Genomic DNA, 27,500 nt, shown 5'->3' on the forward strand with positions numbered 1-27,500 from the left:
AAAATATTTTAAACAAATATAGGCATAAAATATTACAATAAAATTATTAAATGATAAATGGAGAGCGCATTCAAATCAAGATCTGAAAGATTTATTGACGAATAGCTTTGGTCGAAGAAGATTCTGAAAACCTTTCTGAGAGTTTGTAAAATCGTGATACACGAAATCATGCGGTGGGTGGGCGATGCATTCAGGGTGGAAATGGATCTTTAAACAGGAGGGAGCAGGAAGGATCAACTTAGGCCTGGGTTCCAGAAGATTGCCTGGAGGGGGGTGATATTTGGCCATCGTGACGTCATAGCCCGGGAAATTCAAAGCACGTAAACTGTGTTTAAATAATCCCGCGATCAAATGTCTCGTCAGCTACGCAGATTACTTATGAGGGAAACTAGCTACCAGAGAAAGACATCCTTGATAGATTCTATAAGACCCCAGGTATAATTTCGATTTGTCATGTAGGTGGCGGTGGCGGCGGATTTTATTCCAGTGGAAGAAGTTCGAAGGATTTTAACGGTACATCTGGACGTGGCGGAGAAGGTGGCAAAGGATTTCTTCAGGGAGGAGTGGGTGGACGAGCCTTAAGAAATAACGCTACTGGGGGATTTGGAGGGGGCGCTGGGGCTAGTGGAGCTGCAGGGGGTGGGGGAGGAGGTGGTGGAGGTTACTCTGGAGGAGGTAGCGGGAAAGGAAGAGCCGATTCCTGTGGGGGTGGGGGAGGATCTTACAACGCTGGCAAAAATCAAATAAATGAGTGTTGTTTCAATACGGTCGGGCACGGTCAGGTGATAATCACATTTACCTAAAGCAACGAGCTCACCAACTGCCTACATACTAATTCAACATCTTCGTAGTTATTTCTGTTGTCAGTTTTCATTTTGTTTCACTGACTAAAAGGCAACTATTTTAAGGTTGTTTTTCGATGACGACGAATGCGTGAGCAATTTACGCATACGCATAAACTTGTCGTTTTTCAGTGCCCTCCAGTGCCCTTTATCTGACTGACCCTTTCATTTTGTTTCATTGACTAAAAGGCAACTATTTTAAGGTTGGTTTTCAATGACGACGCATGCGCGAGCAACGTACGCATGCGCATAAACTTGTCGTTTTTCAGTGCCCTCCAGTGTCCTTTATCTGACCCTTTCACTCCCAAGAGTATATTTTCTTCTCACAATTTCAATACATTGTTAAGCAAACTGGTGGCGAGAATAATTAGCAACTATTTACCGAAGTGGAGGTGGATATTTACTGAGCCGCGAAGTGAGATAATATAGCACAAAAAGATGATGAAGTGACGATGTCAACTTGTGAATATCCGAATGACGACATCCGAGACCTGAGCCACTGAAGTCAGTTCGGGAAGTCATTGTTCGTACTGAGTGAGCTATATTTATTCTCTTCTCTTTTTGAATTTTTATCTCTTTAAATTGTTCTAGAAATCTTGATCTGATATCATTCAACCTATAGTGGAAGTGACTTTGTTTTCCCCGCATGGAAGTGTTCAATACAAATCCTATTTTGTTTGTCCCTAGAATTCCTAAAAAGAACGCTAATGGAAGCAAGTCTTCACGGAATCCTGGGATAGCCATCAGAATACGAGGATATTTTACCGAAAACAAAACCGAGAAGAAATCGTTCGCACGTCAGCAATGCTGAGGGGAACGAGAAAAAATGTAGCTTACTCTCGTATTTTTTGGTTACTGTGTTTTTTAGACTTGATTAGTCATTGAACTAAATCGAACAATCTATCGATAACAGTCAAACTTTTTATCCATGAATGGGTTTCTAAAAAGTGGAACATAAATCTTTCACCTTTCTTCGATTTTGCTCAAAAATATTATTGTAAGAATTAACTCGTTTGGTGTCAACAAGCTAAAGTCAATTTGCAAAAAAAGAAATTGTGCAAGTGAACTTTTAATTTCTTTAGTCAAGTGTATGTTGTGTCAGCGAAACGTTTTCTTGAATGAAAACTTTATAAAGATTGAGTGCATCAAAATAAATTTCGTTTATTGTAATAACATTAGTTTATGTATTTTGTTGAGTACTAACTCATCTGTCAGACTAAACAAGTTCAAGTTACACGCATTTTGAACGGAATGAATGTTCCATCAAATTCATCCTAAGGGCTTTAAATTCGCTTTAGAGTAATGCACCGATCAACTCGAAACTTCAGCACCCCCCCCCCCCCCTCGGGCCAAAATAGTGTTCAAATGCCCTACCCTGTCGTCGGATTTGTCTGTCTGTTCCCAACTCACAGATGCTGTATCTCTTCCTTTAAACTCTTCCATCTCGTTGAAACACGTGTTTTTTGGCTCTTAACGACTTCGTCGCCCCAAAAAAACTCACTTCAAACCTGATTCTTCCGGTTCAATTTTCCCCACCCCACGCAGGCAAAGGTCAAATTCTCCACTCCCCGGGCACAGAAGGCAGTCAGATTGCCGGGGTTTGCCCAGGGAAGGGGAGGGGGGGGGGGGGGTGGGGTTGAAGTTTCGATTTGATCGGCGCATAAGACGATAGCCAATCAAGAATTGACCGACCAATATCGGGGTCATTTCTCATCCCACCCCTGAAAGGCCATAGAACACCTGTGAGGTGAGGGACAGGGGAGAGGAGAAGGCTTCCGGCGGAAGGGCCCATTTTCATTACTAGAGCGCATTCTCTGTTGTAGACCATGGTTTGTCTCACCGATCATTTCATGGCTATGAAGGGGCCTATCTCAAAAAACCTAACATTAGCTAGATCCGCATATCGCTTAAGGTACTTGATGAAACGTGGGTTCTGATTTCGAAAAGAAAAAAACAATGCCATTTTGGCGCACCATTCACACCAGTACACTAGTCCTCTCGGTTCTAGTAAGGACAACGGGGATGCACTGATTACGAAAGAAAACATGCATATATGTTTATTTCAAATTAGGAGGAATTATAAATTTATTGACGAATTAATTGGGACACGCACGCAATTTTCGTGAAATTATCTAAAATAAAGTACTATTGTACAACAACATGGGCAATTAAAACCTCCGCTCTCACTTCATTCAACATTGAATGTCCAATTTGGGAGACTCTGCGGCGTGGTGTGTGCAGGAGTCAGTCACACGGTAGTAGTCTGCTTTAAAAAGCTGTCGGCGGTTTTGTAAGCGGCGGAAAATAATAAAAAGATGGAGGTGTGAACGAGTGGTTTTGGAACCAGGTTTATAATCCAGAAATGGGAAAACAAGACGTACAAGCTAAAGAGGTCAATACCAATATAACCCTACTTCAATTGAATTCTTTGGTTATGCAAATTCTTTCTTTCATTTCAGTAAATCAATATGGCCGTTGATCACGTGAGTGAAAACATGTCTACACTGTTGTCATATCAGTCGTTGCAGCGCTCTTTCTGAAAATAACAATATTATAGTAATTTCTTTTACTGGTCACGATGCTTTTGATCCGAAACCAAATTTTGGAGTGAAATTTAAGCTTTGCATGAGCAATTTAACGCACTGCGCATGCGTCAAACTTTAAGGGGAGAACGAATGCATGAAAAGAAGGAAATGGGAAGAGGTAACACTGAAGGTGAAGGGTGCGAACTACACTTTGTTCACGATAACATTTTCTCCAGCTGCCATGTTGCTGGATACGCAAGGTGTCATCCATAAATCTCTCAAAGTGATTCGTAGTTTTTAGGTTAAAAGATGAAATACAGGAAGATCGTTCATGGCATCGTTCGATGGCATAAGTGGTAATAATACATAATTAGCTTGCTACACAAGGGGGCCACGAGGAGAAAAATATTTCTTCCGTGTCTTATTAGAAGGACGATCTCTTATTGTCTGTGTTCATTGGATAAGGTAAAAACGTACTTTCTCTTCCAAATGGCTTCAAATTTACATTTGAAAAGAAACAACATGCCGGAGGAATTCGTATTCTGGCTGTAAAATTGAATTGCTAATTAATTCTAAATTATGCAGTTTTTTTCCTGCCATGTTCAAACTCAAGAAACGCTAAGGCGAAACACAATTTTCGAGATTTACCCCATTTTCGTGGCTTTTTTTTCCTGAAGAAATGATTCCCATGTTGGAGAGATGTTTAATGGAGGTCTTGTCAAAAACGTTATGGTCGAGGTTCCGTCTATATCATGTTATCAAAGGGTTTAGCTGATGATTACAAAATGGCGTGCAGGACACTCGATCGAGGAAGAAAATTTCATGGTGTTTTACAACGAATGCTTAACAGGTATTTTGACAACAATTGTATGTAACTCGTATTTCTTGTCTCCATCAAGTCGTGCTTGATTTGCGGTGTAATAAACTACCTAATATCACACAAGATAAACATGATATTTCAGTTAATTTATGCTAGTGCAGTGTAAAATACCAGCCATGAAGTCATTATCACGACTTATTTTATGTCATATCATATCTATGGATATAATACTTGTTTTTGAAGAAAACTATGTATTGTATAATGCAGATTTATCTTATAATTAATATTTGTTTTGCAACTTTTTATAGTAATCATTTTTGCATGAAGGAATAATATAAGCAGGTTAAAGATGATAATAGACTTATCATGAAATAAACACAATACAGTTCCTTATTTACTATGACAAATCAGTACACAGCACACTGCGCAGTAATAGTTTGTTTGCTTTATTGTACTTTAGGATTTCATTTCCATACTCTAAGCCTCTCACTAAACTTACTACACAGCACACTGGCCTGTTAGGCGATCCTTAAAATCGGTTTTACGAGCTAGTTATGCAAGCATACTGGTTTACATGGCCTTCAATAACGTCCATTGGCAACAGTAATAACCAACGTAGCTCTAAAAGAGCTGGTCATAAAGCCCTCACAATTTAGTCCAGAACCGAGGTTTTTCGTACCCTTAACATCTGGACCGAAGGGGTGTTCGTGCAGCTCATGGTACATAGTAGAGTCGGCCGTCTTGCGTCCGTCGTACAGCTTCACATTCCACGCATATCCCTCCCCAGGAACAGACATCCACATCACAGCAAGTGCCTTGTCGAGGCGTGGAATGCGGTAGGCGAAGACTCCAGAGGTCCCAGTAGTGGCTCCATCATCGTTACGAACTTCAAAGTTCCGCATGTCTTCACCTGTAGGAAAAAACCTTTCACTTTAGGCACAAAGAATGCTCTTTTGACAAGCAGACCGTTCCCTTACAGAAAAGTTTAGACTATAAAGGAAATACAGTTCCAAGGAAGACATTCGTTCACATCTTCCGTAAGTCCATTGAAGGATTATATTTAGGTTTGCTTTCCTCCTCCTACTTCAGATACATACACACTTAGTTGCAGATGCTTCAATACTCATGTTTGAAATTCCGTAATATCAGAATAGACGTTAAACATTTCAAAAGCGCGACACAACCTGTGAGTTTAGAAAACATGTTAAGAACTTACAATTTTGTACCTTTACGTCGAGATGGTAAAAAAGAATGCTACAGTAATTATGAATAGTGGTATTATTCCAAAACCTCTACGAAAATTAAATTGATAGTGCATAAGTGAATAAATAGACAATAGAAAATTGCGCTCTGAACTGAGTGACTGTTTTGATTTCCTTACTACTGGATATAACATAAAATCTCAGCTCTTTTCAAGAGACTATTCAATTCTGATAAACGGGAATATCTTTCGGGAAATGTAACAAAACAAGCATTCATTTGACTTGAAAAGGTGCAGGAGTATTCAAGCAAGAATTTTATCAGAAAAACGTTTGATGTATGCCTACCAAAGAGAAATGGTCATTTTGGGCATATTGTGTTACGTAGTATCTTACAACAACCAATACTAAAGTTCAAGCGTGATTACTACTATACCAACGCGCCTCTACATTTACAAAATTCACTTTTACCCTTCCGAATATTAGAGGGCAAGTCATTATCATTAGTGCCAGACTGCAAATCGATAGAAGGATGCTTCCAGCGATAGCCACTGTGGTTTTCAATGGTAATGTAGACTGAGCGTTCATGAAGGCCTCTTGGCACACCAACTGTAAGTTGTAAATTAAATAAACTGGTTAGTCTCATCATAGCATAGCCTTTGCACAGTTTTTAAGAACCGAAATCAAGATCTTGTTCAAACCTTATCAGAAGAGGTGCATACCCAGGGAAGCATAAAAGAGGTTAGTAAAGGTTTGAAGAAATCCACAGATCAAATACTCTCACTTGTTATTCTCCTAGTGATAAAAGTTTCAGTCTTAAACTACTCCTAAGTTATCGTCGGCTCCTGATTTTCACGTGTGGGGGCAGACCGTTGCTTTACTGTTATCTTCAGAGGGCTACCCTAGCTAGAGTTGCAACTTAAGCTTCTGGAAAAGTTTTAACCTTTTTCCGTCTGTACTATTCTGTAAATGTGCTTTAAGCTTTTTCAGACCGATTCTGATAGATTAACAGCAGTTGTATACAGAATGGGTCCCTGATCACCACTTTTCACTGCGCGAATCAGACATCTTGGTAAGAATAGCTCAACTTTTTAATTATTAAATGCTCCAACTGACATTCAGTTTTGACCCACATTCGGCGCACAATTATTAATGAAATGCATTTCATGTGTTTGTCCATATATTAATTACAGCTACTATATATAATTTACCTAGCTTGGACATTTCGCTGTCTTCGTCTCTCGAGCTCATCTCTCCCTTCAATTCTGCCTCAGCGTCATGAGATCGCTTCGAAAAGGCCTCAAGTTCCTATGTGCCAAAAAAAGGGTCACCTCATTTTTTTAATACCTTCTTATGTAAGCACTCATGAATGGTTCCTAAATTTCAATAACGATACTTATACATCCTAAGTCTTACATGTACATTCACGTGAAAAATCCTTTGTTTGGAAACATAAGTACTAGGCTAAGGATGTATAAAGTATTTTTTATTCAAATTTATGCGTCACACTGCCGAGGGTAAGTAAAGGTTATTTATTTATTTATATTTATGCAAAGGGAAAATAATACCCGGCTTCGTCTTACCCATGTGCAGCCTTTTTTCCGGCAACCTTTAAAAGGCTTGAAATTTTTCACATGCAAACATGTAAACTTGAGTATTTCAAAGAAATTGTGGCCGATTCAATTTGACTTCTCACTCAAAATTGTTTACGCAAAGCCGGTTTCAGCATGGCCAAATGCCAGATTCTAAATAACAAACTGATTTGTTGAAGCATTTCATGCGCTTGTATATTTTGTCATTTTAATGTTACTATTCGAAGGTCATGCGTGGTGTAAAAAGGATCAAAAATGCCATGGAAATTTCAAGAGAGACACCTCAGAATACTACAAGCAAAAATTTTGATCATAGACAATAACATACGTCCATTTTTCTTTGTAGTTTTACCTCTCCCTTTGCATTCTTTGCCTTGATCACAGATCCAAGAGTAGCAGTAACCGAAACGATTAACAGCAACGAGAAGACGAAACTAAGACGGTCCATGTTCAACCTAGGAAACAATAAAAATAACAGAGCATTCATTTCCAGCAACAAGATATTTACCAAACTTCCGGCCAGAAGTAGCTTCAAAAACGATTTCGGTCAACCTTGGTAACAAACATTGTTAAGCGACAGTTGAAAAGACAAAATACAGAAAACTGAGCTACTGTTCTCCACGTTGTATCAGTTCCTGCATAACCTTGTACGCATCTATGTTAAATCTCTCTGAACATGTTTGTATCTACTTATACTTAACTTCAAACACAAGCATCACTTACCAACAGTGTCTTAGAAGCGGCTTTTCAGTCAGTGTTTACCAGTGTAGTCGCAGCAAGCAGCTCTGTAAAACTACGAAAAAACCAAGAGGGCGATCTCTATTTATTGGGAAATTTTGGTTAAAAACAAATTGATTTTATGACGCGCATTGCCTTAATTAAAATTAAAACACAAAGGCGACCCTATTTTTAGGATAGATTTTGAGAAACACAAACCCATTCAAAATTAGGCGAAGCAGAAAAAATGTCAGTTTTAATTGACGATATAGCTCTCAATGCTTTCAAAGTTCTTCAGTTTATTGTTTTATAGAAAAATAAAGAAGGCGACCCTATTCAAAATGGGGAAGCACTGATTCGCCAAACCATTCAACTGAGTCTTTTTCGACCACATTTCTGGGCGTCGTCTAAGTCATGGACAACTTCAGGAAATATTTAGACTTGAATGGTTTGGCGAATCAGTGCAAAGCCATATTTCAAGCAGTTTAATTTACACTCAGTATGAGGCCACCTAAGCAGAAACAGCCACAAGTCAAAAAAAGGGACTTTGCCGAGTGCTGGAACATGTAGATGTAGATGTGAATTTCGCTATCATTCCCATTTGTTACTGGGTTGCCAAACCCAGTCGGAATCTCTGTATCGTTTCGTCGTTTTATTTTTTTCCGTGTCGGTAAAAGTCTTGCCTGTCGCTCCCCTGCTAAGTGGTATCTTTGTGCATAGAGCTTTCTGCTCGTATTTTCTTAGGATAGAGAGGGTAGTGGAAATGCGTAGATTTCTCTGGTGGACACAGTAGAATGATAAACTTAACCTGCAATGGCGTCGAAAGTCATGTAACGGGAATGGCGTTTTAGTGGATCTTTGAACAAAATATACCCTTATGAAGCTCAATAATGGCAAGTCAATTGGATATTGAACAAGAGAGGCGGTGGGATCTTAGAAGCGACGAGTAATGGACTTCGACAACAATCTATCGCCCGTCGAGCCGAAATGAAAGTGAGCTGCATTTCAAATATTTTACCAAGTGTGCTCTTATGTAGAACACTGAAACCAAATGGAAAATTCTCTGGTAACTTATGGGTTCAACAAAGACAGAGAACGAATCGAACACCTTAAGTGGATCTGTGATCAACTCTGCACAGTCTACAGGTAAAAAAAATAATTGGAAATGTGACAGCCAAGAATTATTTGAAAGAAAGCTTGTCGTCTATTTTGTGCTTCATTATTCAAGGAAAAGGTACTTCATGAAAACGGTTTGATCCTGGAAGTTTAGTTTGTTGTAATATTGCCCATATTTGACACGATTGAGTATTTTCTCTTCACGCACGTAATGAAATACGAAGGGGTTTTTGCGTCTAATAGCAAATATGTTGTTTGTTTCAAAAAATTGTTCGCTGGAAAAGGTGGCCTTTATGAATTCATCATGTTTCATAATATGCGTGCTTAACTGGATAGTTTTTATGGCAATAGTAAAGCATTTTCGTGTCAAAATGAGGTTAGCGTCTTTCTGTTGTGCTAACTTAATTAAATATAAATATACATTTTGCCTCGTGAGTTTGTTAATCTCGTTAACCAGCAATGGCGTCGAAAGTCATTGCAACGCGGATGGCGTTGTAGTGCATCTTATGTTGTTTGTTTCAATAAAATGTTTCGCTGGAAAAGGATTCCGTGATATTTTCTGCCTTTGTGAATTCTGAAATGCGAAGAGGGGATTGTCAGGCACACGGCTATTCATCACGTATCGATTCTGCCCGGCTTCGCTGGCAAGATAGAAACATTCAAGACGATGCACCCGTTCACGGAAGCAATCAAATGACACCATTCTCGTAATTTTAGGTCGCTCTGCTTCTCGCCGACTGACGTTGTCCTTGCCCAGTAGCTCCCTAGGGAGACAGCGAATTGAATTTTTAATGCCAGGAGTGGGGGAGATCTTCTGAATATGACTTTTTGATGGTGTTGAAATTCTCCAAGGATTTTTTTCTTATTACAACCACAGGGTTTTTGTATTTCACAAATCCTAAGAGCAAATGTAACAGCTGCTTGCGCTTTAATTAATTTCGCTTTTCGCTTTCCTTTTCTGAGCATGATTTTCCCCTCATTTTACTTGTGCAGGAATTTTCTTTTGTAATTGACCAAATCCCTTTCCCGTCAATTGTTAAATTGAATGGCCCTTCCCTACTGTTTTCCTTTCGCAGGATGATCCTTTAATAAGGAGGTTTAATGGAAAGAAAACAAATACCTTTCCAAACGAGATTGGTTTTCGTAGATTCTCAATTATCCTTGGCATATCAAAGAACGTAGGGATTTTTTCAGTCAGAAATGGTTAAAAAAAGACTCGCTAATCGGAACAACTAAATCATGGTTCTTTTTCCCCCGACAAATCGATCTAAACTTTTTTCAAGTATGGCAACCTCTCGCAGAAAATCCATTCTGCATTATGCCTGCCCTAGTCAAAAAAGCAGGGAGAGATAGAGAGACTACAGCATGCCATCTGCGTTTAAGTAAACGTGATTCCGTGATATGATTCCTTTCATATATCATTTCATTCGTTGAACGTTTACTTTGGAGCGAAGTTTCTTGTTCAAAGGACCAGGTTTCGAACCACACATAAGAGCTTGCCATTAAAACTGTAGCACAGTTTCTAATATAGAACAATTAATATTTTATATTTGAAGGAAAATAAAGTAGGTTTTGGAATTCCGGAGCATTTTCGTTTAAATTCTAAATGATTTATCTATAACAAATTGCGATAAAACATTTCTTAAAATCAGTTAAGATTAAAAAATTGCTTAAAAAGCGACGACATTTCGACGTTAGCTAAACGTCAATATCAAGTCAAAATATGTTAGTGAGTTTCGATCTATAAACACTAGAAAAACAATAGCTGATTAAAAGCTGTAAATAATAATTTAAAAAATAATGAAAAGAAAAAAGTAAATAATAATTAAAAATATTAAACAAAACGTTTCGCAGGTATAGTGTGCGTCTGGGTATTTAAATTGGGCTTAAGATTCATGATGAACATTTCAAATACTAGACAATCAAATTTTCCCTGGCACTTTCTTAATTTTTTTCAAAAGGAAACTCACTAACATATTTTGACTTGATAATGACGTTTAGCTAACGTCGTCGCTTTTTTAGCAATTTTTTTATCATAAAGTAATTTTAAGAAATGTTTTATCGCAATTTTTTATAGCTAAATGCTTCTCAAAATCACTTCTTGTTCGTAATTCTAAATGAGCCTTAATTATGCGGGGTTTTTTCCTCTGCCACGGTCCAACTCAAGAAACATCCTGGCGAACTGAAACGATGAAAATTAAAACTCTCTGCCCTTTGTCCAGAAAAAAAACAGAACCAAATTTAAGTAATGTGTTATGGAAGGATTTGTCAAAGGCGTTTTGAGTCAAGGTTGCCGTTCTTCTGTTAGCAAGGAATTTTATTGAAGAAGTCAAAATGGCGTTGCCGTGGTGACATCCAAGGTGAAATTTTCAACATGCGTTACGATGAAGGAATCACTGAGGGTATTTGAACAACAAGTAATACTATTTTTCCCAACTTTTATATCGACTCTCTCGAATTAGTTTCAAGCTCTTAGCTTTGAGTAAAACAATACTTGAAGAGGACAACATCAAAGTCACCAGCTTGTATACTAAGAATAGCTAGCTAATAGCTTGCAACGTGAAGAGTGCCACAAGCTGGAAACTTCGATACTCAACCGCTTTCTTTTGAATGGTCTTGTTAAGTATTTAACCGATGATTTCAAAGGATACGAAAGAATCGCTCAGATTTTATCCGAGAAGTTAGTCCAATGATCCAAGATTGATTTCTATTCTTCATTGTAATGAATTAACATACGAGCGTATTGTGCAACTGAATTAGCTATTATTTTAATGCCAAGTATTTTTAAGAATTAAATCTGGTATTATCTTTGAAACGTGGGCGTACTGAAGAAATTAAATTTTACATCAACTGAGTAGAAATTATAGTAAACTTTTAAAAGGAAAGAGATTCGTTAAGTTGGTGGTTTCGCGATCAGATGATGGGGGTAGGGCGACCTCGGAACTCAAAACTCATCTTTTAGATCGGTCATTTATAACTGAACAATGGCCATGCAAAGACAATTGGAGAGACGGGCTCTTTGGGCACTGAGTAACCGGCCCTATAAAACACTTACACAGCGCTGCTTCACCAGTCTGGAAATGCGGTCTTCCTTTTATGAGCCGAGTTCCTCAAAATGAATGGTCGATGAAAAACATTTATCTTATGGTAAAGTTAGGAAGAGAGAATCTAAAATCCCACGGGTCGATTGATTTTCTGCTCCCATGCTTTTGGCGAGAAGTCCTACATTTATGGCAGAAATGCTGTCTCTTTTCGCGAAAAATCGTAAGCTCTTTTCGTTTTTAACCTACATCATGTCTGGAAGCCGATTAAAAGTTAAACAATTAGCGCGAAAATTTTTGTCCCTTTTCGCTTAGTTTTGCAACCCTCGGTCAGTAAGCTTTGGTTATCAACGTGCGATAAATTGAGAGCAAAGATCATTTTCTTTTCATTTTTGTCATCTTTTACAGTATTAAGTCCTTTTAACCAGCTTTAACCATAACCTAAGGTCAAGTATAGATGAGAAAAAAGAAAATTTCTAAGGCTCTTACCTTCCACAAAGGTGAACGATCGACTTAAATCTGAACACGGGCCTGACTTGGCTATTCTGGAAGCGCTTCACTGCTGAAACTGAATTTATTTCAGTACCATCAATGAGAAGGGTTTCAATTAAGGGCACTTCGTAGCATGTTTTTTCAACCCCCGTTTGTCTAAATAAAAAATTAAATTAAATTAAAATTTAAATTACTACTAATATTTACTTAATCTGTAGAAGGTCCTCACCATTTTTTCACAAAAAACTCCTTTTCTCTAATGCGGACATACTGTCACCAAAGTGAAAAGTGGATTGGGGCATGAGGATGAAGGTGAAAAACTTTCTCTTTTAATTTGGTAACTTTGACGGGCTTATGAAAGTATCGCGAATCCATTCCTTTCTAGAAATGTGTGAGTTTCCATGTGTCCTAAACTCTCATATATCAATAAATTAATTTACTTTTTTTTTCGTTGGCATCGTTTTAACTTTTTCTTAAAAGGAATTTTGTCACGCGGTCATTGCTTTTATCTATCGTTTCGTTTCTATCTTGACAACGTTCTTCACGGGGGAATTGTCATTTTGTGACATTACCTTTTAGTAGTAATTCAAAAATGTTTTATTTCAATTTAATTTAATTCTTTAGTTATTTAACATTTTATTAAACTGGATCTCTCTTTGTATATATATGCGATATATGTTTACAGTTTCAGAGCTTGCTCATAAAAAAATCTCTTGTATTCAAATTCTTATTTCAATTATGCTCGACTATTTTTCTAGGACTTACTGGACATTAAGCAACTACGTTCCCAGAACCTTTCCCTTCGCTTCGGAACCCATCCCAAAGCGAAGGGAAAGGTCCTTGGGCCCAAAGCGAAGGGAAAGGTCCTGGGAACGAGAAAACATAGAACAAATCTGTTGATGGTTACAACTTGCAATTAGTCCAGTCTTCCTAACATCGTGTGCATGATGTGCGAAGAGAGTGTATGATTAAGAAGTTCTCGTTTAAGACTGTGCTTGAAGGCTGATACTGCATTCAGAGAACTGTGTAAAACCACACTTGAAAGAGTGGTTACAGAGCTTAGCGTTGTGTAACCACTCCCATTCAAAGTTCAGTTTAATAAAAGAGCAGGAGTGTTTTATCGAGGCCAAGCCGGGTAGTTTTAGACCGGAAAAAAAACGACCTGCAAATTCATTGAACGGCTTCAAAGACATTGCACAAAAAGCGCGTCCCGCTGGATTTCATTCTGAGGGGGAAAATATTAGCATATAAGAAAAACAAGCTATGCCATGCCATGCCATGCCATGCCCTTTAGTATGCTTTATATAAAGAGTTGTTATGAGGAGTGTTTTATCAGTCTTAAAAGCTCGTGCACGTGACGTTTTATCGATGATCTGCTCGAGTGTTTCGCTCGGGAATTATTAATAAGCTTTAAACAGAGCGATGAAGGCTGAGCGATTCAGCTGAAAAATATATTTCGATCCCAATCGAGGTATTTAAAAGTGTCCTCATAATATGCATTACACTGCAGGACTGGGAGGATATTTCTTTACCTATCATGGGATGCACCATCGGATATGTACAAATTAAACCTGGTAAAACTATTATACAATATAATCAGAGATGAATACGCCCTCACTGATGAAAGATTTAGTCCTAAGGCGAGATAGTACATATATATATATATATGTAATAAGGAAATAACTTCTTGAGGCACATATGTTTCTAATCGGTTAAATACTTCAAACGTTTCGCCGTTTAGAGCTTCGTCAGTGAATGAAGATTATAAGTACACGATTGGTTTATGTAAAAAACTTAGTACAATAGCTCATTAATTTGATGGTGTTAATCTAGATTTAGAGCTCGTCCATTGCAACCATTCATAACGTTCTCATGCTTGCGGATTTCTAGCGCTTCAATAATTTTACGCGTGCGGATGTCGTGGATGTTCCTGTGGAGGATTCCCCAAGAGATATCTTGCATAAATGGTTTGTTATGGTTGATCAAATGTGAATAAACCGTCTGTTTCACCATTCTGATATGTTCTTCTATTCTGGATCCGATAGTTCTACTTGTTTCACCGATATAAACCGTGTCGCAGTGCGAGCATTTGATTTTGTATACACAGTTTTTTGTTAAGCATTGCTTAGTTCTTGTTGAAGAGCCGCACGTATCACAGGGATCTGGGCAGCATTGTTTTTCTTTGGGCGGCGTGAATATTCTTGATGATGAGGAGCCATTGATATAGTGTACTCTGATGTTATCTAGACCTGTCCATTTTAAAACTGCTTGTGTTTGCCTCTTGAGATCTTCGTTGATAAATGGCATTCTTCGACCTACAATTTACATCCTGTCTAATGGAATAAAAACGGCCTGTACAGGCGCTGTGAAAGATCTTATTTTCAACAAGATAATGTTTGCATAGATCACATTTGTTCTTACATTTAAAACATCCTACGGGAGTATTATTGCTGTAATGGGTTTTTTTCGGCCTTGCTAGAATCTCTTTTATGTTTTTGGGTCTTCGATAAGAAGGAATAATTGACCCCTTTGGGAAAATCTGGGATAGCAATGGCGATTCATAGATAAGATGACTAAATGATTTGATGATTTTGCTGATGTTTGGTAGATGAGGGTTATAGTCGACTACCAGAGGAAAGACGATTTTTTTGTCTTTCGGTTTCGAGGCGAGTAAGTCCTCCCTGGGTAGATCTTTTGCCCTTAAAAATTGCTTATTGACTTCCGCTGGATTATAACCTCTCTCAACGAGATATGTCTGGTATTCATCACTACGTTGGTCAAATTTTTCAATGGTTGAAAAGTTTCTGCGAATCCGGGTGGCAACTCCAAATGGGATTGCCTTAGTGCAATTCCTTGGGTGAGCACTGTTACGTAATAAGTACATATGATGGTCAGTAGGTTTAGAATATACATCCGTTTGAATATACCCGTCAACCAATGAAAGTGTGAGATCTAAGACGTTGAGAGAGGTTTCAGATGATTCTACAGTAAATTTTATGGTGGGATATAAAGCATTAATGAAATCAGTGAAATCATTAAGTTTAGTGGCACCTTGCGTCCATAGATCAAAAATGTCGTCTCTATACCGCCACCATAATCTGGGTTTGATTGTACCGGACTTAGCCTTTTGGTCAATAACTCCCATTGCTAAATCAGCGTAACTACAAGCATTTTTCGGGCCCATAGCAGTTCCATGAATTTGTAGGAAATGTTTGCCCTGAAAGTTGGAATTGTTGTGTTCAAGACAGATCTTGACAGCTTCAACAATACATGGAGTGGATGGGACCTGAATTTCACGCGAATTGAGAGCATCGGTAACAGCTTTAATTCCCAAGTTGTTATCGATGTTTGGAAACATCGAGACAACGTCCCAAGAAACGAGAAGAGTACCTTTGGGGAATGGCCCATCCCAGGAGCTCATTAAGAGGAGCCTCTATCTCCCATACTTGGCCTCGGAGTCAACCCTTTCCCGAGTAGATTTATTTATAAACACCTCCATTGGGAGATTCAGCACGCTCACTGTTATAAAAGCCAATCAAAACAGAGCTATCTCAGCCTCAAGGGAATTATGATACTTTTCGCGGGAAAAACCTGTTCCTAAAAATAAATTTACTCGGGAAAGGGTTGACTCAAGGAATTAGAGGAGATAGAGGCTCCTCTTGATGAGCTCCTGCCCATCCTTATTTAGATCTTCGATTTTTTGCAATAAATGAGTTGTATCTTTGACAAAAGAGGGCAACTTTTGAGTTAATGGTTTGAGATAGTATACTGTAAAAGCTGAAAGATTTTCAATAGCTGTCCCGCAACAAGATGTAATTAACCGTAAGGGATTCCTTTCTTTATGTGTCTTAATTGTGCCGAAGGCTTTGCCCGGTTTAGGTTTGTTGTTAACAACCCAGTTAGCGATGTCCTTATCGATTTGTCCCTCGAGTAGCCACTTATTACTCCAGTTACTGATGCTGTGAACGGAGTTGATGCTAGGATCCGAATCTAATGTTTCATAATGGAGTGGGTTTTCTAGCTGGCCAAGCATTTTATCAGAATATTCTGTTTGGTCAAGGATCACAATTTTAGATCCTTTATATATATATATATATATATATATATATATATATATATATATATATATATATATATATGTATGTACTATGCGCTCGACTCCGGATCGAGTGGTCCGGGTTCGGGTCCTGGCCGGGGACATTGTGTTGTGTTCTTGGGAAAGACACTTTACTCTCACGGTGCCTCTCTCCACCCAAGTGTATAAATGGGTACCGGCGAATTTAATGCAGGGAGTAACCCTGCGATGAACGAGCATCCCATCCAGGGTGGAGTAGAAATATTCCGAGTCGCTTCATGCTACAGAAACCGGAGATAAGTGCATGCCTAATTGGGCCTTCTGGCTCGTAAAAGCAGACTTTTTATCTAAATCACGTGCAGAAGAGTAGGCAGTCCTTGGAAAATGGCACAGAGCCGTGCAGCAGATCACAGTCAATCTCTTGAAATTGTGTGGGAGAGTTTCCTTAAGTTCAGTATGAACAAATTGTTAGTATGTATTTGTGAATTTCAAAGAGATTTTTGACAAAATCTAGCTTGCAGCCTCAAAATGATCTATGAAGATGTACTATTGAATCAAATCCGACCTAACAAATATTAGTTACTGGATACCATCAAAGTCCCAAGTGCAGAGCGGATCTGATTCAGGTCAGTAGGCAGAGTCACATACAGGAGTATCCATTTCCAGCATCTCCTTTGAAATCATGAGCAACAAGATGCATTCTGCAGATGACAGATGAAATTAGAAAGAGAGAAGGATAGAGGACCGTATAGAGGGAAAGAAGGGAGGAAAAAAAGAGAGAAAGAAGGAAGAAGAAATGAATTCGCAAATTAAATTGAACGCCTGAACAGTACCCTGAACAGTACCGCACACCGGTGGCTCAGTTGGTTGAGCATCGGGATGTCATGCGGGAGGTGTGCTGCCTTTGAAATTACATCTGCAAATGGTTAGACTTTCAAGTCTCCTCGGATAAGAACTATAAACCGGTGGTCCCGTCTCATAACCCTTGTTGGAAATTAAATAGTGTGGGACGTTAAAGAACCCGCTCACTATTCGTTAAGAGTAGGGGTCGTAGTCCCCGGTGTTGTGGTCTGACCTTATCTGGGCGGGGGCATCTTTCACTTCCTAAAATAATTTGTAAACTGTGTAATAAGCAGTCTGGCTAAAAGTCCCCCGTGAAGCATTGTAAATTAGTCCAGAAAAGCCTCGAGGGGAGAGACTAATAGCTTCTCTTCACTTCACTTCACTTCACTTACCCATTAAGTTTACAAAATGTGGATCAGATCAGACAAAACTGATGAGCCATGGTAACAGATAAGGCAGCTCTCGATTATTGGACTGACAACAACAGCACTGTCAAACTCAAAAGTCAACTTGCATTGAAAGGTCTCCCATAACTTACGATGTTCAATTTAATAACAACAATTTCAAGAGACTGCCTTAATAGAAGAATTGACTCTTCGACTCTGCTTCACATAAAGGCGATATTCTACGGTGCCATATCAAGCACCAATTATTGCTTAACAAGATGTACGCATTGGTTGCCAAATCAACAGGATAGTCACCTGAAAAAGAACCCTATCATTTTTCTATTAATGCTCTGATCTCAAACGTCATTTTTATTGATGAAAATGATCAGCATACCAAGATAAAAGTATCTGCAAAGATTATTTGAAAAAATTCTGATGCGAATATCAGAGCAACCTTTAATTTTTCAGTTTTGAAGCAAGCTCTTGCTGACTCTACTTCGGATTTTTTTTCAAACTTTGCTGAGAATTTTGACTTAAACAATACAGCTCTTTGCCGCAAAAAAGGTGGTTTTTGGGTTCATCGTTTTCAGTGGTATGAGCATTGAAATCGAATCGAAAGATAAACTATTGTTTTTGTTAAGGTAGCTATCCTGTTGATATGGTAACCTAGGTCACAATGTTGAGCGCATTTTGTTAAGGAATACTTCTTGTTTGGTGATACAGTGTTGTAGGCTCGATCCTCCTAAATAGCACGGTTTATTGCCACTGGTTTGAGCTATCTTTCGATCACTGATCATGTCAATGTTCGTTTGACCGACTTCCGCAAAGAAACAGTATCTTCAGCATACTTTTCAACGCACTGTAGGCCTTAGTTTAACTTGAGGACCTTCTTTGGCGGCGAATAATGATCGACAAACAAAATGTTTCAAAGTGAACCAAAGTGAAAAAGATAACCTGAAAGAAAACGACGCTTACGTTTTCAAGATGCAGTAAGCGTTGATGCTAAGAAACCTCTGCTAGGGAATCTACACTTAAACTGGAAAATGACTATATTTATACCTAGAATACTTTCAAAGAAAACAAAAATGTCACACTGAATTATTTAACCAACGCATTTTCCACTGACCCATGACAAACGGACGACGAAATTCCTACATTAAAAAATTAAACACAAAACCGTTGATTACCAAGGCGTTAGCTAGAATCACACATTGCATTCCTTGAGTCATGGATAACGAAAGCTGCAACAGAGAGGAAGTCACTGTCCCTCCAACTGAATTAGATGCTTCGACGGACTCCTCATTAATTGGTATCTCATTCAAAGATCGCATCTTTAGTGAATTTGTGAGAAATGGAAAAAGGCGTCATGAAGATCACTTATAGTATTGACAAGATCCGTCATCGCGAAGACTTGCTGAGATAATACTGCAAAATATAGCGCAAGAAAGTTATAGAAATTGAGAAATGAAGGCAGAGAAAAAGGAGAGGACGACATCACAGAAAAGAAGTCTGGAGAAAGAGATAGTTGGAGTGGGAAGTTGGTCGTCGGAAACTGCACAATAGCAAGTTGTTGAACAATAATACAATGACTTTGTTGTTTTGGATTTGACATCACGAGGGAAGAGAGTTTGTTTCACGGTTCTACGAGAATAAAAGTTCTTCCTAGAGAAAAGGGGTTGTGTTGACCTAGGCCTATCTTCATGGTCTGCATTTCTTTCTTGTATTTTGAGCACTAGTTTAAAACTCTTCTTCGGGGTTCCAACGGTCTTCCAGACCACTGGATAGATGAGGAGGATTATTGTTGTTGATGATGATGGCGAGGGACAGAAGCAACCACTGCATGCATGCATGCATGCATGCATGCATGCAAGCATGCAATCCATACAAATCTGCATTTGGCAAGCAGGTTGGATAAAATTAGCGCCCATGCAACTGATGGGGGCCTACTATTACAATAATGCTGTTGTTTTTGTTGATGACTGTCAAGCCAACGCTGCCCTTGTCACTGGCTCACAGATGTGAACTTGCCATTTAAAAATGAACTAGAAACACATCTTATATCGAAAACGAGACGATGCAGTAAAGACAATTTCATGAAAAGCTCATTTTCAGAAGTTGGAAAGTCACTTGTTCGAGTAGGATTTTCAGGTCAAAGTTTTACACTTTTAAGCAACAACTTTACAATCAAATGGCACAATCTGTTCAGTTTTTGAAGAAAAAAAAAATTTCCGTGCTGAAAACCGGTTTTTAATGCAACTCTTCTTTGTTACCTGGGAGCAGTTGTTCAAAGGGTTATCTCGATTAAGTTTAAAAATTTAGCCGTTAAAGGTATAGTCTTAATCACTTTTGAGAGTTGTTAAAATGAAATCCGTGTTCCAGCGTCCTAATATTCCATCCAATATAAATTTTATCGCAGAGCTCCATAATGCACTGCTGTCCTGGTGATCCAATATGGCGGATAAGAAGAGGATTGCCGTAACAGGACAATATCCAAGGTAATCTTTTAATTTGATTTGCTAGTTTCTCGAAGGACCGATCTAAAGATTTTTGCAAGTCTGAAGTTATTTTATTGGGGCTTCGAATAACTGCTTTTATGCATTAATCCCGGGTTTAATTAAGGACAGGTTTTAATAGTTTATTAAAAAGTAAGGCCTGTCTTGGGATAAGAGCTTTGAGAGAGAGCTTAATCTCAAAGCTTTTAAACTCTTTTCAGACAGGCAACAGCACAAAACAAACACAAACTGTCAGAGCAACAGGATAATACAGGACAACACTGTCCTTAAGCAGCATAGAATGCAACATAATCGAAGTAGTATTCATTGGATCTAAGTATTAAAACGTGATGGCAAAAGGGTTAGGGTTAGGAAAGAATAGTAAGTTTACAGTCACTCTAATGTACAGTGCACATGTAGCTCTTGTTTGAATTGTCATACATGTAATGTGGCTTGTTAAGTTTCATCCAGAGACTCTTAACTAGTAGGTTAGAGATCCAACTGATCAACAGTGGACACCATTTATTACAGGAAGCTGAATAGCACTGCGGGAAATTACTTTACGGTTAAAGTGTATACAACAGATTTTTCTTTATTTACTCAATCGAAAAATCGTGGTTTTCTGAGATAAAAATAGTTTGAAAAATCCCATACTGATTTTTAAAAATCAGAATTTTCACTTCTGGTGTGCTAGAAAACCGTTCTAGTAAGGAGACTGGGGATAGCAGAACTGTGACGTCAAAACAACAACAAAATTTTTTCAGGACTCGAATTTTCCTTTTTTAGAATTAGAAGTTGCTGAAACTACTTCTGAAATGCATTGTATTTGTTTGCAATGATGAAATTAGACAAAGGAACAAGATTTCTAAAATTTTCTTCGTTTTTGTTTTGATGTCACAGTTCTGCTTTCCCCAGTCTCCTTACTAAGCTAAGCGCAGTTCTGTACCCCACCAGTAGTGAAAATTCTGATTTTTAAAGGCTAAGGGACATAGAAGGAAAATCTTTATGGAATTTTTCTAATGGCAGACGTATTTGCGGCGGTCATTTCTTTCCCCCTACTCGACCTGCTAAACGATTTCTGTGGTGTAAAATTCTGAGCCAATCAGAGTTAGGTTCATAAATCTCCAGAACCAACATGAATGGAACACGCAAAGTACTTGCGTGTTGTCCACGTAAACACAAGTCAAATAGGCCGGTTTCGTATTCTAACGGTTGGACTGGATCTAGCATGAAATGGAGGCTAACACGGGCAATTAATTTGCATAAGAAAAGATTTCCCCGCATTAGCCTCCATTTCATGCTAGATCCAGTCCAGCCGTGAGAATTCGAAAATGGTCTATTAATGGCGCAATAATTATGCAGAATGCTGTTAAAAAAGGTTGTGAGATTTGCAGTATGAAAAAGTCGAGAAGCCACCAGGAGGATACAATCAAGTATGTTGTGGCCGAGAAGAGACGCGATGTTTTCCTCAATTTACTTGCACGATTTGGAAAGTCCTATCTTTATGTAGCCTTGCTTGTGGTGTTTTCCTCTGTGCGGTGTTCTTCTGAGATGAACATCACCACAGAAAAGGGGAAAGTTGAAAGCACTGACCCTGATTGCTTGGACTACCCCATCTACAGTGTACATGTATAATAAATTTATGGTCTACTCCACTCCTGACATCAACCAGAATTACTTGAGGGGTGAAAATAAGAACCATTCTTGCTACCGTCACAGTATACTTGATTATGTTGTTGAAATATGTGACCTCTCATGGGAAGACGTACACTAACGACTTTCTGGAAACAGATCAAATGCTCAAAACAATAAACAAAACCAAATAAACACTATAACATATACATGATTACATTAAAAATCGAGTGCTAAATCAATTAATTATTCCTAAAATAAATAATTATATATGCCGTATATTTAAATATCAGACTCTCTTAAAAACCCTTTAGTTATTTATAATGATATGTCAGAAATGTTATTTAAAAGCTAAACGACAAAAATGTGTTTTTAAGTGTTGTTTAACTTTATCTAGCTTATGAATGCTTCTGATTTCCGAAAAGAGCGAGTTCCATAATTTGGGTGCTGCCATAGTGAACGATCTATCTCCCATTGTCGCAGCAGATTTTTTCAATGGTGGGGTTAACAATATTGCATTATTAGACCGAAGGCTGTCTTTAGTGTTTGTTTTCTGTCTGATGTGCACGATACTAGCTATAAACAAAGTTGCCATGTCATGCAGTGCCTTAAAAGTAATTAGGATGACCTTAAATTGTATTCTGTTGGTGGCAGGCAGCCAGTGCAGCTCTTTTAAGAGAGCTGTAATGTGGCAATATTTTGATTTCATAAATATGACACGTCAGGGGCGGATCTAGGGTTTTTCTTAGGAGGGGGTGCACCACTAGGGAATGACGTCGCTGACTGATGTTTTTTTTTGCAGAATTTCAGTTGTATTAGAAAGCCGCAGGTCTTCTCAGGAGGGGAGGTGCGCACCCCCTGCACCCTCCCCCTAGATTCACCACTCCATGTGCAGTGGCATTTTGCACTCTTTGGGTTTTAGATATTTGGAACCGTACGAGGGCAATCCAAACAAGAGGCTATTTATACAATAATCGATTCTGCTGGTCACGAAGGCATGAATAAGAGTTTCTGCAGTATCTTGCGAATGTTTCCTAATTCGTTGGTTATTGTGAAGATGATAAAATTTTGCGCCACTAGTCTTCGCAATATGAGTCTCCATAGAAAATCTTTCATCGAACTGGGCTCCTAAGTTTCTGACATGAGATGAAGCAACTATGTCAGCTTTGCCAACGAGTATAGTGGAAATATCAATCTTTTAGACCTTTTGCTTCCTTGCAGAAAATTAACTAACAATTTATATCAGTGTTTTGCTTCTACATTGTATTACTCAATATATTGGAGTTGTTTCGGGCTGTGGTTTGATCAACTGTTGTGCTTCTCACATGATATCCAAACTTTGTTCAGGGATTGTGAAAGTAGACATGCGCACACTAAGTCATGAACCACCAAGCATATAACGAGCTTGAGGACCGTACCGATACTAATGGACAAAATGAATGCAGAGTGGCTAGGGAAAGGTTTCTTCTTTATACAATGAAAGAAGGATATAGAGTGGAGGCTTTCCCTTCAGTTGATTACCAACACATTTTTATGGTGCTGGTATATGGTATAATTAAAGTAGAAGAAAAAATATAGCACGGAAAAAGTGCTCTCTTAGGTGACGTTCGAATTTATCATAATTGTCGGTAAAGCATAGCAAGGTGAAGACAGTTAAAATATTCATGGTCTTAATTTAGGGGTTAATGATTTATTCTCTTGACGGGAGCAAAAAGGGAAGAATTTCCATTGGGTGTTTGCGCCTTCCTTTTGAGAGGGAGTCAACTTTTTGTTTACTTTTATTTCTGTCAAACAACTAGATCACAAACTTATGATGGCTTCACATGTGCCAGAAAATCAGAGACTGATGTCTCAATCTTTTAGAAACCAACTGGTCTGATCTTCATTTCAGCTCTTTTAGCGGAATAGTAGTGTCCTTTCCAAGATAACCAGTTGACTCCATCTGCATATGAAGAGTGCTGGCCATGGTGATAACGACCGTTTAGGTTTGACTCGTGACACCTCTTATACCACCAAGCACCTTTATACGATGCTGCACAGTTTTCCGAATTTTTCTGATCATTATCCCTGTCCTTGGTAGAAAAGGAAGCACCACGGTGGTGAGATAACGAATCACCAGCAGTTCCTGAAAACATTTAAAGTATATTGTAAAGGTACATGTAATAACGGATAATCAATCAATCTCCTTCTCACAGCTCTCATTAGGAGGTATTTTCTAGAGCGAGTTTCAATCGAGTGTCGTAAAACCAAAACCAAAGTAATTACTTTGGCCAATCAAAAGGGAGGGAGACAATCCAGTAAACCAATCAAAAGTCGAAGTAATTACACGCGGCCGACACAAAGCGCGGGCAAATGTGCACGCGCGAGCCACGATTGGTTTTGGTTTCACTTCTGATTGGTTGAAAAAGTGGCGCGACAACTTTAAACCAATCATTGAGTGAAGTAATCATGAATCAAAGCAATTCGCTAATTACTTTCGACACAATTGAAAATCGCTCTAAACAGAATCACTTGATTCTAGAAATTTCCTATTCAACTTAAGTTCCTTTTAAGAAGTTAAACGAAGTCGGAACAAAATGGAATGCGATATCATAGTTGTTGTAAGGTTTGAAGAATGCGGAAGAATATATGAGTGTTGTACTTTTAACTGTTCTACCAGTACTAAGGAATAGTTACACACATATATTTCGATATCATTATTTTACACAAGCGCAACAATGAACTAACAAAAAATTAAAGAGAAGAGTGTCAATTAGCATAGAAAAACACTGCTCTAGTTGTCTCTCTTTTATACGGAACCGGTGTTGCTGTGTATATTGTAGAATCTTCATTGTGCCGATACACGTGTGGTAAATTACACACCCGAGTAAGTTCCAAGGCTCAACTGGTATTTGGCCTTCTCGCTGGTCACTGCAAACATGTCATAGGCTGCATAGGCAGTTTTGCCTTCAAGCTCATGAGTTTTTGTTATAACTCATTACATAATAAGTTCCTTTTTAAGAAGTTGAACAAAGTCGGAACAAAATGGAATGCGAGAGTCGTTGCAAGGTTTGACGAATCCGGGAGAATACATAAAAGTGTTGTACTTTTAACTGTTATACCAGTACTAAGGAATCGTCGTACATCTTTTGATATTACTGGTAAGTCGTATTTCAATTGATTCGAAATCAGCCAGTTTCTTGATGGCTTGATATTTCACTGTCAGAGCAGAAAGTGCACCCTGCCCTACACTTTCGTCTTTTTCTTTATTGAGGGTTAGAAAAGGAAGCTCTGCCTGAATTGTGTCAAATCTCTGAAGCCGCCGCAGCCCGAACGTCTGGACTAGGCAATCTTGTTTTCTCTCGTCAAAATGGTTTTTCCAATGGGAGCATCCGTTTAGTGACAAGACCGACAGGGGTAATTGAGCCCACTGTACCATGAAAAATCAAGATGGCGGCCAGATCTTCTCAAGCACTTAGGCCTGGGTTTGAAACAGTATCCTGGCAACATGCAGCGCATGCTCAATAAAGATCTTACTCGATTCATGCAGAGTCTTCTTTCTCGAAAACAGCAAAAGAATGGCTCTGCTAGTAGGGTGCAGAAAGTGTAGCACAGTAAATAAATTGAGTCGTCGTGAATTTCCTTTTAAGCCTGGATTTTTCTCAGTAGTTACTTTCAAACCGTGATGTGATGATCTTGCTCCCTTCAATTATTTTACACAAGCGCTACAATGAACTAACTAAAAGTTAAAGAGAAGAGTGTCAATTAGACTGCTCTGGTTGTCTGTCTTTTATATGGAACGTTATTGCTGTGTATATGATAGACGCGTGGAAAATGACATACCTGAGTAAGTTCCAAGGCTCAACTGGTATTTGGCCCTCTCGCTGGTCACTGCAAACATCTTATAGGCAGCATAGGCGGTTTTGCCTTTAGTGTCTTCCAAATCAACTCGAAGCGTATTCTTCACCAGTTTGGTCAGACGATAGATCTTGTCCAGTCCCAGCCAATACTCGCCACGTAGGTTACCAAAGCCTTGTTTGTAGTCAGACCAGCCGCGGTAAAAGTCAACCGATCCGTCCAGTCTCTTTTGGAACACTGTCCACCCCCCACCGGCTGTTGTCTGGTCACAAAACACATCAAAGGCCCCTGAACCATCAGGATCAATTGTGTAAACACCACTGCTCCTTTCACCAGATTTGTACAGCTCAGCACAGTTCCTCCTGACTGTTTGAATAATTAACAAGGCATTGAAAATTCTATTAAAACTGTAAGAAAAAGAAATATCTTCTTGTGGACTGAAATGGGCGGAAAACGAGGAAGACAAGCGGTTTCTCTACTTGCAACTTACAATTAAGCTCGAGCCTGCGAAAAAAACGTTTTTAGGCAAGTTAAGGTACGAGTGGGAGCCGAAAAGTTTCCCACGACTGTCCTTCTCTTGCGCTTGGTCGCGATTTCCTCCGCTTGCTTTACTTTCTGCGATTATGAATAGTTCTCGGCGGCTAACGCCCGGTGACTAATTAACTCATCACTGATTTTAGCGAAGCTCCGCGCGCGCGCGGAGCACCATAGTTAAGAAAATATGGTAACCCATCGATGTGAGAAAATTTGGTTTTATAGCCATGACGTCATCAACGTCCGTACGTCCGTCCTCCCCTTCATGTATGCCAATGTGACCAGTACACGTAACCATATCACGGGCTAATTAAAGTTCCAGGAGGCAATACTACATTTGACACTAACTAGTTTACAGCATACATCTTTGATATTGGACATCAATGTTATGGTCAATTGACACCTGTCAAAACAAGGTATCCGCTGACCAGTATCACGTGACTATATAGCTTAAAATTAAAACTCGCTTCTCTGATAAAATCGCCACCAAAGCTATTGCTGCTAGAATTTCAAAAGTTTTACCCGTTCTAATAAATGGAGATCAAACTGGTACATTAAAGGCTGATCTATTGTGCAAAATGTACGTTTAATTGCTGACATTATAGAATGCACATAACCGCTTAACATTCCAAGCATAGCTTTGTTTCTGGACTTCAAAATAGGCTTTCGATAGCATAGAATGGAACTTCATTTTCAAGACCCTAGAGACTGTTGGTTTCAATCTGCCCTTATTACAGTGGGTTGGGACTTTTTATAACAATATTCAAAGCTGTGTTATAAATAACGGTCACGCGACACCTTTCTTTGAGTTAGAACACGGCATAAGACAGGGTTGTCCGCTCTCCGGTATTCTTTTTGTAATTGCTGTCGATAATAATTATTATACACTGTAGGAAACTAACATTCAAACATTCTGTGTCTAGTATGCTTCAGTTCAGGGGCACCCAACAACCAATTTGTTGTAAAATGTATTATTATACCCCAGTTAATGAAAATAAATGTTATTAAGGCATTTTCAGGTGTTTTTCAGTGTTGCTGGGAAAACATTATCTGTTCCTTTTTTCCAGCAAGACACACAAGAAATTTCCCAGCCAGCTGGATAAAATTGGTTGGTTTCCACAGCCAGCTGATCAAATTTATTTCCCAGCCAGGAATTCCGCGCACTTTCAAATTCCTCGATCCAAAACGACCGAACTAAAGCGACAAAACCGGGACAAAACAGGTTTTTTCCGCAAGCGCAATCACTCTGACCAGCCGTCGTATGCTTGTGACTACTCTCTGGGAGAGGGAAGGGGTTCTTTTTTTTTTTTTTTTTTTTTTTTTTTAAGTCGTCCTCAGTCTTCAGAGTTTCTACAGC

At 38.8% G+C, this 27,500-nt stretch overlaps 3 protein-coding genes across 11 annotated transcripts in view; 1 reads left to right on the forward strand and 2 right to left on the reverse strand.

Moving 5' to 3' along the window:
- The window catches only part of LOC138033494 (loricrin-like), a 37,188-nt gene extending 35,017 nt beyond the window's left edge, over positions 1-2,171 (forward strand). For all 4 annotated transcript variants that reach the window (XM_068881240.1, XM_068881241.1, XM_068881242.1 and 1 more), the window contains one exon: positions 460-2,171. In XM_068881240.1, coding sequence (XP_068737341.1) covers positions 460-803 — 344 coding nt within the window. In that variant the 3' untranslated portion in view covers positions 804-2,171. The remainder of the gene's footprint in view (positions 1-459) is intronic.
- Positions 2,172-4,610: 2,439 nt separating this feature from the next.
- LOC138033499 (DELTA-actitoxin-Afr1a-like) lies at positions 4,611-12,437 on the reverse strand. Its single transcript, XM_068881251.1, has 6 exons — positions 12,342-12,437; positions 7,702-7,771; positions 7,331-7,433; positions 6,598-6,694; positions 5,858-5,995; positions 4,611-5,097 (listed from the first exon to the last, which is right to left on the reverse strand). Exons 3-6 carry the CDS (start codon positions 7,424-7,426, stop codon positions 4,769-4,771), a joined length of 660 nt encoding a protein of 219 aa, XP_068737352.1. The 5' UTR covers positions 7,427-7,433; positions 7,702-7,771; positions 12,342-12,437; the 3' UTR covers positions 4,611-4,768.
- Positions 12,438-23,532: 11,095 nt separating this feature from the next.
- LOC138033496 (microfibril-associated glycoprotein 4-like) overlaps positions 23,533-27,500 on the reverse strand; it is a 43,471-nt gene continuing 39,503 nt past the window's right edge. For all 6 annotated transcript variants that reach the window (XM_068881248.1, XM_068881245.1, XM_068881244.1 and 3 more), the window contains 2 exons: positions 25,595-25,975; positions 23,533-23,897 (listed from right to left, as the gene is read on the reverse strand). In XM_068881248.1, the coding sequence (XP_068737349.1) occupies positions 23,632-23,897; positions 25,595-25,975 (647 nt within the window). In that variant the 3' untranslated portion in view covers positions 23,533-23,631. The remainder of the gene's footprint in view (positions 23,898-25,594; positions 25,976-27,500) is intronic.

Source organism: Montipora capricornis, chromosome 14, assembly GCF_036669925.1.
Source record: "Montipora capricornis isolate CH-2021 chromosome 14, ASM3666992v2, whole genome shotgun sequence".
NCBI lineage: Eukaryota > Metazoa > Cnidaria > Anthozoa > Scleractinia > Acroporidae > Montipora > Montipora capricornis.

Bases quoted from the DNA above. Each gene is read 5' to 3' on its own strand.
- LOC138033499 (XM_068881251.1), bottom strand. From the start codon at position 7,426: ATGGACCGTCTTAGTTTCGTCTTCTCGTTGCTGTTAATCGTTTCGGTT. The intron at 5,996-6,597 runs GTAAATTATATA...TACAACTTACAG, and splicing joins CAGCGAAATGTCCAAGCTAG to TTGGTGTGCCAAGAGGCCTT. The intron at 5,098-5,857 runs GTAAAAGTGAAT...TTTTTCCTACAG, and splicing joins GCCCTCTAATATTCGGAAGG to GTGAAGACATGCGGAACTTT.